This window comes from Amphiprion ocellaris, chromosome 5 (assembly GCF_022539595.1).
Source record: "Amphiprion ocellaris isolate individual 3 ecotype Okinawa chromosome 5, ASM2253959v1, whole genome shotgun sequence".
NCBI lineage: Eukaryota > Metazoa > Chordata > Actinopteri > Pomacentridae > Amphiprion > Amphiprion ocellaris.
Window position 1 is genome coordinate 4,450,089 of NC_072770.1, and position 13,037 is coordinate 4,463,125.

General features: G+C 45.7%; 1 protein-coding gene across 1 annotated transcript; it reads left to right on the forward strand.

The window, feature by feature from the left end:
• The first annotated feature begins 5,288 nt into the window (after positions 1–5,288).
• On the forward strand, positions 5,289–9,282 carry LOC111569037 (uncharacterized). The gene is made up of 7 exons (XM_055010606.1): positions 5,289–5,654; positions 5,736–5,981; positions 6,433–7,324; positions 7,403–7,725; positions 8,117–8,289; positions 8,378–8,626; positions 8,715–9,282. Exons 1-7 carry the CDS (start codon positions 5,289–5,291, stop codon positions 9,280–9,282), a joined length of 2,817 nt encoding a protein of 938 aa, XP_054866581.1.
• The last annotated feature ends 3,755 nt before the right edge of the window (positions 9,283–13,037 follow it).

Below are 13,037 nucleotides of genomic sequence, written 5' to 3' on the forward strand. Positions count from 1 at the left end.
TGAGGGGTACCAACAATTTTGTCCACGTGTGTATCCCATGTCTAAATAGGGCTTTTAAATAGCTTTTCCCAAATATTGTTCATTAGTCTTCATCGCCTGCTCTCATTTCTGATCTGATGATCCTCTGAAACACCTGAAGCTGTACAAATTTTATCTTCATTTGGAAGCTAAAAAAAATAAAGAAATAAGTCAAAAATTACCACATTTGGTAGTCAGTTGATATTGATATTTTAAGTTACACTACACTCATGTGATATTAAAAGCTTATTTCTTGCATAAAAGTCATTGGACAAGCATTGGTTTGAATTGAATGAGTTTGTATGTGAACCCTGCAAGCAGTGCATAATTATCAGCTCTATCAGCATATTTTGCATATTCGCATTTCTGTGGAACCCAGAACCACACCTATAAATTCTACAAAGTAGGACAAGCCACAGCAAGCAGAATGTTACAGGGCAAGCTGCACAGGTTTTTTCTGAGTACAAACTCCTCACTGTATCTCAAAGTTCATCCTCAGTCAACCTATGGAAGAAACTTTTTGGTCTTTTGTCATGACCATAGATTAAGGTTGGATGTAGATCAACCGGTAAATTGAATACTGTGCCTTAGGGCTCAGCTCAGCTGGGATAGTGTGATTTGGGTCACTGTCAATGCTAATCCATTTGTGTTGGAGTTTTAGGTCCTGACCTCATGGATGGATATTCTTCTGGAAGATTTTCTGATAGAGAGCAGAATTCATGGCTTCATCTTTTAGGACAAGTCGTCCAGGCCCCGTGGAAGCAAAGCAGCCCCAAACCATCACACTAGCACCACCATGTTTCACTGCTGTTCTTTTTGTGGAATGCAGTATTAGTTCTACACCACATATAAAGGGAACCATACCTTCCCAAAAAGTTCCACCTTTGACTCATCAGTCCACAGGATGTTATCCCAAAAGTCTTGGGGCTCATCTAGATATTTTTTTGCAGATGTCAGACGAACCATCCATCCACCCTGGACAGGTCACCAGTCTATCACAGGGCCACACATAGAGACAAACGACCACACTCACATTCACACCTATGGATAATTTAGAATTACCAATTAATTAACTATAACACAGTCAATTAACTGACTGTGGACTGTAGGAGGAAGCCAGAGTACCAGGAGAAAACCCACACATGCACGGGGACAACATGCAAATTCTATGCAGAAAGATCCCAAGCTCAGGCCGATACGCAAACTGGGGCCTTCCTAGCTACAAAGCAATGGTGCTAACCACTGAGCCACTATGCTGTCCTGTCGGATGAACCTTTATATTCTTTTTGATCAGGAGTGGCTTGCACCTTGCAACTCTCCCATGGATGTCATTTTTGTCCAGTGTCTTCCCAATTGTGCAATCATGTAGATGGACCTTAACTGAGGCCAGTGAAGCCTCCAAATCTTTGGATGTTTGTCTGGGTTCTTTTGTGACCTCCTGGATTAGATGGCGATGTGCTCTTGGAAAAATTTTGGTATGCTAACTATTCCTGGGAAGGTTCCTCACTGTTCCATGTTTTTCACAGTTAAGAGCTTCAGAACAAACATACCTCATCAACTGACATCAGACTGACTAAAAGATAAAACAAGAAAAGATTGTAACTGGTACAGCAGAAAGGCAGCAGTATGTGATCATGCAAATGTCTTGTTTTACTTCCCATGCTTCCTTTTAGTGTGGGCAGAATAGGGACTGTAGAGACATGAAACATTTATCTGAAATTTTCAGATTTTCCCAGATTCAGAGATTTTTTGTTATGTTCCAGAGTTCACATCAGAGCACATTGTGGCTGCAGCACATCAACATGTACTAAAGCTGTCTCAACAATGCCGGAGAATGGCCTGGCTGCTTGAATGATCATTCTGCAATAATGGAGAAAAAAACGCTAGGAGGTTGTTGTTTTCTTTAGCAATGGCTAAATGGCTTAAAAACAGTAGCAAGTAGAAAGTGAACCGTTAAATCATATATGCTCAGATAAATCAGGAACACTTTTAAATGCAGAATCCTGCCAATGGAAAACATCACTAATAATCAATAATTAGTAAAATAAAAAAAAAAACAGATGTAAAGCAGGCTCACTTTTACTAAATGATCACAAGTTTGTTCTGTGTGTGTGAGACGAGACTTGCCTTTAGAACTAATAAATGGACTGTGTTTGCCTTATCTGATAGCTACTCAGAGGGGTTGCACCACTTGCCACTAGTAAATGCACTAAAGGTCATGAATACAATTCATGAGAATATTTGAATAATTGTGAAAAGATGACCTAATGTGTTTGTTGTCATACACAGAAACCTGCACAAAATGTTTCAGTTAAACTACTCCGACTGGTTGTGCCTAAAGGTGCCTTTGGGACACTCAGTGCCAGTCTATGAGTCAGTGTGTAATCATGCCCAGGAAATTTTCCATTGTCTGTCTGTGGGAGTTCATCTCTGGGATCTGCTTTCAGCCTCAGAGATCACAGGCAGAGGATGAACAGATCAGAGCGAGACAAAAGCGCCTGTGAAGGGTTAAAAGCACACAAAGCATTCTTCCTCTGCCTTTTTCCAGGAACAGCCAGAACATTTGAACAAGACAGGGACACAGTGAGGTACAGATGTGGTCAGACACCGAACAGGGTTTCAACTTCACACAGCCAAAGGAAAACAGCAATGCATGAGATGTGCCATGTGAGACATTTTACATGAATGTGGTGCTCTGACTGCACACAAGGAGGCAAATGATGCTCAAGGTTCAACCTTTAAATGATGACATCCCAGAGTTGTGGCTCCTGGGAGACAAATTCGGTGGATGGAAACTATTTTTTTCATCAAGAAATACTTCCAGTTTGTGATTCCTTCTGACATCTTTCCTGAGTTATTGTTATCCACCTGCTCCTTAACTTTGAGTTTTTATATTAATTCTCAGACTTTTTGTCTGACTTAGTGGTCGGTTCATTTTTGTGGGTGACTTTAATATTCATGTTGACGTGGACAGTGACAGCCTTAGGACTGCATTTAATTCATTATTAGACTCATTTGGCTTTTCTCAGTGTGTAAATAAACCGACTCAGTTTTAATCACACCCTTTTGACCTTGCTCTGACTTATGGCATAGAAACTGAACAGTTAATAGTATTTCCCCAGAACCCTCTTGTGTCTGACCATTTTTTTAAAAAAAGATTTCAATTTATAACAATGGATTGTGCAGCAGTTGGGAATAAATGTCATGACAGTAGATGTCTGTCTGACATGCTGTAAACATCCATCCATTATCTATACACCGCTTATTCCTCACTAGGGTCGCGGGGGGTGCCGGAGCCCATCCCAGCTGACTCAGGGCGAAGGCAGGGGACACCCCTAGACAGGTCGCCAGTCTGTCGCAGGGCTACATACAGAGACAAACAATCACTCACACATTCACACCTACGGGCAATTTAGAGTGATCAATTAACCTCAGCATATTTTTGGACTGTGGGAGGAAGCCGGAGTACCCGGAGAGAAACCCACGCATGCACAGGGAGAACATGCAAACTCCATGCAGAAAGATCCCGGGAAAGCCGGGACGCGAACCAGGGACCTTCTAGCTGCAAGGCGAAAGTGCTAACCACTACGCCACTGTGCAGCCCATGCTGTAAACAAATTTAAGAAATTGATACCATCACTATTTACTTCAGCACCATTTACAGATAAAATGGAGGGAAAATATTGTAACTTTACCCCCACAGAAGTGGATTATCTTGTGAATAATGTTGCAGCCTCACTGCGTACGACACTCGATAGTGTTGCACCTCTGAAAAAGAAAGCTGTGTCCCAGAGAGGACCTGGGGCCTCATTTATAAAACATTGTGTAGGATCCACACTAAAAGGTTGACTATGTCAAAAATCTGAAATAGGCGTACGCCAAAAAATATTCTGATTTATAAAACTGTGCACACGCACAACTGCACGCAATTTCCCATTTATGAATCACACTCCAGCTGGAAGATTGCGTAGGTGGATCCACCTCACATCCCGCCCACGACACACCCACATTTTACCATGAATGGTCAATGCAAAGTAACTCATGAATGTATTTGCATATAAACAAGCTGCTGATCCACAGCATTTTACGCTTAGTCATGGCAGAAAAAAGAAAACGAAATTTTTCGGAGACTGAGATAGAGGTGCTTGTGGATGAGGTGGAGGCCAGGAAGAGTATTTTGTTTGGTGGTCATAGTAGTGGCATCACTAACAAAAGAAAAGGCACTGAGTGGCAGCACGTTGTCACCTCTGTCAACAGTATGAGTTCCACAGAGAGAACTGTGGCAGAGGTGAAAAAGAAGTGGTCTGATTTGAAGGTGGAGGCCATGAAGAGAGTGACATGCCATCGCCAAAGCATGTCTGCTACAGGTGGAGATAGAGGCAAACCTGAGCCCACACCTCTGGACAGCAGGATAGCATCCATCCTCGGGACGGCCAGCGGGTGTGGAATCGTGTCAGAGAAGGAAGGAGACACCGATTTGGAGGAGACCGGTAAAGTACAGTTTTATCTGTTTATTAAATATTTAAATGGACTTGTAAAAAGGCAGTGGACTTATGCTTTTTGTCCTCAGTCACTCTAGAGTTGGAAACGCTGGCTGACGAGGAGGTTCTGACCACAGCGTGTCCTGTCAGCGTGGATGAAGCCTGGCTGTCCCCAGTACAAGTACATCCTGAGACCATGGCACACCTAGAAGTGGTCGGATCCTGACAGACAGAGTCCTACAATCACAAAGGGACACCATCGGTGCCATAAATGAAGTGCGGGATGAGCTCCAGCAAGTATGCACAGTAATGAACCAGTGTCTGGGGGAGTAGCCACTGTCACCTGCAAGGTATAACAGAAGAGTAAATAAATACTCAGCTTTAATGGGTAGAATCGTTACAATGGTGTTCATGTAGCTACTTACCCAGGAGCCAGCCATCCCGCAGTGCCGGCCTGCAGTCTTTTCCCTACACTGCTGTGCGTCAGGATGAATGAGTCATGTGTTGACCCAGGCCACCATGCCACTAAATTTGTTATGATCATGTCCGATGTACAAATGATTTCTACATTGATTGAATGTACATTTTTTCGGTTCACATACACAAATTCATTTTCACTCGGAGCCCTTATAGCAACATGAGTGCAGTCAATTGCGCCGATTACATTTGGTAAACCGGACATTGCTGCAAATTGCCCTTTAATGTTGGCCTGTTCACCCACAGTGTAAAGAAACCTGACGTATCGACTGGTCATGTTTATTAACCACACTGTGTGCCTGTGTGTTGGACATGGATGAAACTGAGACTGATGCTGCTGCTTGCTGCTGCAGGTTGTCCTGTGACCTGAGGGTGGTTGCACAGCTGAAGTCCCGCACTCTTGGCAACAGTGTCACTCAGCTGTGCAACACCCTGCGGGAGACCCACGCTGACTCCTGGATGCAGAGAGCGATCCACTACCTCGGCGTGTGCGAGCAGTTCCTGGCCTTGTGCTCCGTGAGGGGGCAGTTTCCACCACCGCCCCAGATGCCTCCTCTGCCGTCAGCCGAGTGGCTGCTGATGGTCTACGGCTACGACGTCCTGATGCGGCTGGAGGAGTACAAGGCCAGGATCACATCCACCTTGGGATCCATCATAAAAATGGATTCAACCAAGAAGGTGAAGGAAGTTTATCTGTTTGACACATCCCACTGCCTGTCTGTCTCTCACTGAAACCTGTGCGTCTCTGTGTCCGTCCAGGTGACAAAGAAGCTTGCAGGTATCGCCTCAGACACGGCTGCGTGGGTTACCAACGTCGGTAATGAGCATGGGCAGGTCCTCATCAGTGTCCTCACCTGCTCAGAGGGCTCTGAGGGCCTGTCCAGCATGGTGACCGGATTGATGAGGCGATACCAGCACGCCGGGGTAGCTCCCCCCCAGCTCATCTACGTAGACCGGGACTGCTGCAACCGAGACGGCGTGTCCAAGACAGCTGCCTTATTTCCAGTATGTACCTGAGATTAATGTGACCCCTGACAGTCAGACATCATTCATGTTCCTTACCCACGTGACCATAGACCAGAGTCAGGACAGGTTTTGTTCTGAGCATTTGAACATATTGGACATAAAAACTCTTTAACTTCCAACCACCTCACAGATAATTAAAACTCTGATGTTGTCTTATTAAATATCGTTTTATTAATATATATATATATATATATATATATATATATATATATATATATATATATATATATATATATATATATATATATATATATATATATATATATATACACATACATACATTTGATTTTCTTATTTCATGTTGATATTTTATTACTTACTGCTTGTTGTTATGCACCGTCCAGTGGAAGCTATTTCTATTTTCGGCATGCCATGTGTTTGACAAAAAAGCTATTGTAATTCTAATTCTATTTTATTTTCTGTTTCTCAGGAGTGGGGACAGCTGCTGGTGAGACTGGACATCTGGCACCTGATGCGGCGCTTCGCATCAGGTGTCACCACAGAGTCTCACCAGCTCTACCCCACTTTCATGAGGCAGCTGTCTCATTGCATCTTCGAGGTGGACTCTGGAGATGCCCGCCGTCTCACTGAGGCCAAGCGGTCCGAGCTGGAGGGGAAGCACGGGATGGTCGGCCTGACGGATGCCGAGGTGATCCGGAGGATCTCCAAGGAGGAGTGGAGGCTCCACTGTCGTCGGTGGACGCGTGGGGCCGAGGAGACCGCACTCCTCATCCACGAACTCCTGGACACCTTCGGCGGTCCGGCCGGACGCGACACCCTGGACATCCCGCTGCTAGACGCTCTCCACATCCAGGACATCTGGAAGACGCAGAGACGTCACCTCAGCTGCATTCAGGACCCACCGGGCGTGCAGCTGTACACCCAGACCGGCAGGCTGACACAGGGCGGGGTCAGCCTGCCGGTTTATCACTGCGCCAGGGGCTCCACGTCCCTGGAATCCTTCCACCTCCACCTCCACCGGTTCATCCCAGCTAACTCCTGTCTCTCAGCCTGCAATACAGAAACATTATGTAGTAAGTGTATGACGAGTGCTAATACCGTACACTTAATGTCTGAATTAAAATCTGTTTTGTCAGGTAACAGTGCAAGCGCCAAATACTTCCAGGCATTCCTGGTTGATGGACTGGTGAGGTGGAAGGAGGACAGAGCAGCAGCAGCTGCAGCACTGGTTGCAGCTGAGGAACAAGTGGCATCTCTGCGCTCCTACTGTGGCCACCTCAAGCACATCCTGAACCAGAAGAGCCAACGGGTGCTTGGCCTTCAGATGGTTCAGGACTTAACCAGGCCTGCTGCGTACACAGGTAGATGATATGAAAACACTCTGTCATTATGTCAGCTGTTGGAGCAGTGAGTCTGACCCTCCTCATGCTTTGTCTCAGGTGAGCTCTTCGGGGTGGAGTACCTGTACCAGCAGACAGGACGTGTGCTTGAGGATGTCAGTCTGGACCCTGACACTCCGGACGAGGCTGCTGCCATCCAGGCGCTGGAGGAGGCGGATGAGGGGTTCGAGGATGACGTCGGGGACCCCACGGTCTTCGAGCCAGAGCCCCCCTCCACCATCACAGCGGCAGCAGCCCGGTCAGGTGATCCAGCTGACGCACCCAGGTCTGAGCCATCCTGTCCGGCCGCTCCTGACCAGGACGCCCCTCCTGAGGCCCCTGAAGGACCAACTCCAGCTGCCCCAAACTCCTCCGACTCTGAGGTAACTTCTGCAACTACTAACCACCAGTAATGTAATGGCAGAGGAATCGGTTTCTTCATCTAAATAAAAAGCACCTTGGAGAAACTATTTAACAGCACGTTATACTTTCTGCTTCTCAATTTCTACATTTCTCCCCCTGTGGTTCTTCAGGAGGAGATCCTCATCTGTCACCCTTGTATATATTGTAAATATTATTACTATTGTTCTATTATTATTTTATTCTTATCACTATGTCTACTGTTACATAAGCTGCTGTAACAATGTAAAGTTCCCCTGGAGTGGGGAGAAATAAAGAACTTTATCTTTATCTTTATCTTTATCCAGGGTCCTGATGGTCAGCCAGGATACCAACATGTCCTGAAGCTGGCCCAGGCCCTGGTGGAACCTTCAGGGGCTCTCTGACAGCAGGGTAGACAGGCTCATTGCACTCTGGCAACGCCTGCCAGAGTGCAACAAGAGGCGAGTAGTCTACCCTGCCAGACACCAGGAGAGGCAGCCCATGGGGCGGTTCAAGGCAGCGAAGGGGAAGAACACCTCCTGTCCTGGAAAGGAGAGTCTCCAACGGTAGGTCTCTTTAAAACAGCCATTCCTCCACCACCATCTGCTCCAGTCCTGTACAGTAACAACCATCTCATCCTTCGCTGCCTTCTAGCTGCCTGCTCGGACAGAACGCGGGCCCTGCAAACTGGCCCAGCGCCAGTCGCCTGGTCGAGGCCGTTTGCAGCCAGCTCTGCCGTCTCCACCCCGCCACAGCCCGTGTCAGTGGGGTCCCAAAGACCCAGTGGTCCCTGGTCCTCACCGACTACGTGGCCATCAGAGAGGCAGTGCTGGTGAGCCCGCGTCTGATGGCTCAGACCACCATCCAGCTCTTTGAGCTCAACCAGAGGGCCCTCTCTCAGTGGTAAGAGCAGATATGAAGCTCTTGTTATCAATGATTTTTTTTATTTTAATGAAAACCCAGCAGCCTAAAGTCTCTTTGTGTGTTTCAGGTTCTCCCGTCATCAGAAGGCCTGGGAGAGGACTGTGCTGGAGCAGGGAACTGGCATCGTCCCTGCTCCAGCAGTAGCAGATGAGCCTCTCCCTGCTGCCAAAGGGCTGTCCCTGGTGCAGGTGGGACAGGGACAGCCCTTCCTGTTCCCTGGACCTGAGGAGCAGCCTGGACCATCAGCTAGAGGTCAGCCAGCCCCTTGTCCTCCTCCTCGTCCTCCTCCTCCTCCTCCTCCGCCGCCTCATCAGCATCCTCCAGCCATCGGCTCTGCTCCTGCAGCCGCTCCTCTTCCTGGACTGACTCAGCTGCCGAGGACGACGGCTTACAGGAAGAGGAAGGCAGCCGAGGCGGCTGCTGCGGCTGCGGCTGCGGGAGAGGGCCCTCCACCACGGACTAAAGCCCGCCGGCAGACTGCACAGTACACCTGCAGTAAGTGTGGCCAGCTGAAACGGCTGGACACTGGCCACACACGCATTGCAGGTGTGTCCTACTGTGCAGCTGTCGGCGGGATGACTGTAGAGGAGTGGGGGGAAAATATGAAGAGGCCTCCAGAGGAGAAAGGGGACTAAAATTTTTTTTTTTTTTTCATTACAATTATTTTTGGTTAAATACATGTTAATATATATATATATATATATATATATATATATATATATATATATATATATATATATATATATATATATATATATATATATATATATATATATATATATATATATATATATATATATATATATAATTTATTAAATAAAAAGAATGTCATCTGCATCTTGATTCTTCCTGTTGTTTATTTCCATCACACTGAGGCTCAGTAAAACACATTAACACAGAGGTCAGAGGTCAACCTGATCATCAGGATCTATTAGCTGGAACATGAGGTCTCCTAGAGGGAAACAGTCTGTTAGTAGAGTTATGGAAATAAGTCAGAGTACATGTGTCCTAGTACACACACACACACACACACACACACACACACACACACACACACACACACACACACACACACACACACACAGTGCCTATTGCTACACACAGAGTGCACAAAGAGTACATGTATATCAGTAAATACAGAACACGTGTATAATTTATGTGTAATTTTAACAGTGTGTGTGTGTGTGTGTGTGTGTGTGTGTGTGTGTATTTATACTGCAGTATAACGGTGCAGTATTTTCCATGCTTATACTGTGCGCGTACCGGTACCGCCACGCGCACGCGACGGCACCGTTAACGTGCTTCGTTTTGGCCGTTTCGTTCCGGACTGGCCGTTTCGAACCGTCGCCGCGGCCGGAGATCGATCCGGCGACCTCCCGCTCCGCGGGCGGTCGCCGATCACCGCTCCCCCCCCGCCGCTTTTCCCTCCTCCCCCCACCGAGAAGGTTGACGACCTGCCTCAGTGAAGCTCTGAAGCTGATGTGCATGTGATTTTTCAGGTATTTTGTCATAAATCAAATCTTGACTTCATTTAAGGGACATCAATGAGCACAGATGACTCTTGGATGGGGTTAAAAAAAAGTTTTATTTCGGGAAAATACGGAATTGGTGAGGGAGGCTAGTTGGTGGAAGAGAGGGTCATTGTCTGGATGCTGAAGATGAAGAAAGTTTTGATCAGGGAGAGGCAGCTATTCTAAGCTTTTCAGATATGTGGCATAGGGAGACAGTGAGCAGTAACAGATTTGGACACTAAAAACAATGTTTTAAACAACCCAAACATGACTAGTGACTTCAAGACTACACCAGAACCAGAAAATTACTGCCAGGTGACGACTAAATCTGCTAAATGAAATTGTAGACTAACAGTCTGCTGCAGAGTGGCTGGAGAACCTCAGATCATTGAAGGAGGATGAAGTGAGCTTGATTGAGGATTTGGTAAAGGAGAGGAGGGGAGGGAAAGAAGCAAAAGGAACAGAAACACAAAAGCTCAACAGACATCATGGCAGCTGTCAAGTCAGATCATATAAAATCCGATATAATACTTGAAATAGTACTTGATATGATATTTGTTACCATATCAAACAAACCTGGGCAACCTTCTAAAACCAAGCTGCTGAGCCTGGAACTATGGGGCTTGGCCTGTAGAGGCACAACCGGAAGAGTCAACATGTAGCTGCTGCCAGTGGACCCTCCACCTGTAAGGCAGATGCAGCCAGTCACCTCCACACAGAATCAAAGGACTAATGTTTGGTGTTCGACATTAATGTATGTAACCTTGATGCAACTGTGGGTAAACATTGTGTTTTCATAATGTGGTTGTTTGTCAGATCCATTAACCATTTATTCTTTTCTGACAAGACACGAATAACCAGAAGTTAAATCCTCTAATAAAGTCTGTGGCATCAACAGCATGAGTGTGTGATGATGCTGAACTGAACTGAATGCTGAAGGTTTTGAAATGTCACCCATTCGAATCCTGTCAGTCGTGTGGAAAAAAACTGCAGATCCAGTTAAATATACTGTAAACTGGATGCAGATAAAGGTTCTAAAGAGACTTCCCAAACGTGAGCGACTCATGCTTATTATATTTACGGTGATCTTTTGCACGGTGTACTAGTTTATCAGGGTTATTGAAGCCACTGACTAATTAGGGTCAAGGTTTAGACGTTTTTACACTCAGGAGCCATAAAACTTTTCCACTATGTTGTTGTTGGGTCATAAAAATCTTGGAGAGCTACATCAGCTTGACATATATCATGTTGTCACAGACACTTTAATTGCAAGCAGACTGCGTCTTCACTGCTGGTGCAATAAAGGAAACTATGTAGAGATGATGTGGCAGTGAGCTGGCTGAATCAACAACAGTCCAACATCCCTCCTTTCTAGAAGTGCAACAGCAGTGGCAGCAGGGGTGGATCTACTGGGGTGGCATAGGGTGATAACTACCACCCCTAGAAGACGTCTTGCCACCTTGGCTGCCACCCTAGTTCTGAATGATCTAATTCTAAAATATGTATATGAAAGTTCGTAGCCGGCCGTAAAGCGTGAAAGTCCAGAAAGGACGAATAATGAGGAAAACTCCGATGTCTGAGAGCTTTCGAATGTACCATGTAGACGTCACGTCCTGTACAGTCTATGCTGCTACAGATACGAGGTGACATGACCCCCCTGAGGGGGCTGCTCTTAGACCTCACTCGTGGACAATGGTTGGACTTTGGTGGGGCCGGCAAAATAAGACAGTAAGACTCCAGTTAAGGTGCGTGTCCACTAGATTTGTTTTTCCCGCATGTAAATGCACCACATCTGAAAATCGCACACATGGTGGGCGGTCACTAGTGGGCCACAACATTGTCACGTGACAGTGCTCGAGCTTCAGTGGGCCACTACGTGGTCAAGTGACTGCGCTTTTAGCTTGACAGTCCGGCAGATGAGTCGGATAAGCACTTAAGAAAACACTTAAGTGAAAAGTATTTCTGAAAGCATTTGAGGCGAGAAACAAGCTGTGCAGTTGCTGAATCTGTCCTCCTTTTAGTTCACCAATGGCTAGTTTAGATGTTTGAGGAAAGTTTCACGATACGTGGAATCTCTCTCACTGAATTTGCACAAAGTAGAAGTCAAGTCCACTTTATGCAAATGAGCTGCGGCCCACTCTGGGTAAACACACCGGATCGCAGCTGGAAACACACCGCATGGAGCATGCTGGTCCGATTGTGGTGCGTCATAGTACAGTCAGATCATTTAGTTTACAGCTCAACAAACGTTTACATGTTAAGTACCCATTTAGGTTTTAAGTTGTACACATAAGATTGCATCATAGTTAATAATGAAGACTGTCAAAGGAAAAACATAGTTCAGTCAGTGTTAACCTTTTAAGAGACAAGAATGAAGAAGAAGGGTACCATCACCAGCTTGTCCCAGTCTAAAAGAAGAGGAGGAAGAGCATCCTAGAGAGGAGATGGAGGAAGAGTTAAGAGAAAGAAATAAGGCATGCAGATGTTGCAGTGCAACTACAGGAGAACAATACACATTATATGATTTCAGGATGAGATCAGGTGCTGGACAATGCCACCCTGGGAATTTCACCCAGAGAATTATCTTCCTCTAACACTGGAGGCACACAAGTTAGTTTTACTCATGAGATGTCTATGTAGGCTCTCATTCATCCAGGTCATGGTTATCCAAAGTTGTTTAAATCAATCCAACTGGACTTTAAGAAAGTTATATGATACTACCATTTTGGGGGAAATTTACACACAGAACACATGAAAATGTATTTTATTATACACCTGTGATAATTTATCTACAGAAATTATTTGGTCATACATTTTCTTGTAATGCATAGTCATTCCCAACAGCCATAACAGACAAAAATTTAATGCATCAGACATTA

Bases quoted from the DNA above. Each gene is read 5' to 3' on its own strand.
- LOC111569037 (XM_055010606.1), top strand. From the start codon at position 5,289: ATGGATGAAACTGAGACTGATGCTGCTGCTTGCTGCTGCAGGTTGTCC. The intron at 5,655-5,735 runs GTGAAGGAAGTT...GTGTCCGTCCAG, and splicing joins AAATGGATTCAACCAAGAAG to GTGACAAAGAAGCTTGCAGG. The intron at 7,325-7,402 runs GTAGATGATATG...GCTTTGTCTCAG, and splicing joins CAGGCCTGCTGCGTACACAG to GTGAGCTCTTCGGGGTGGAG.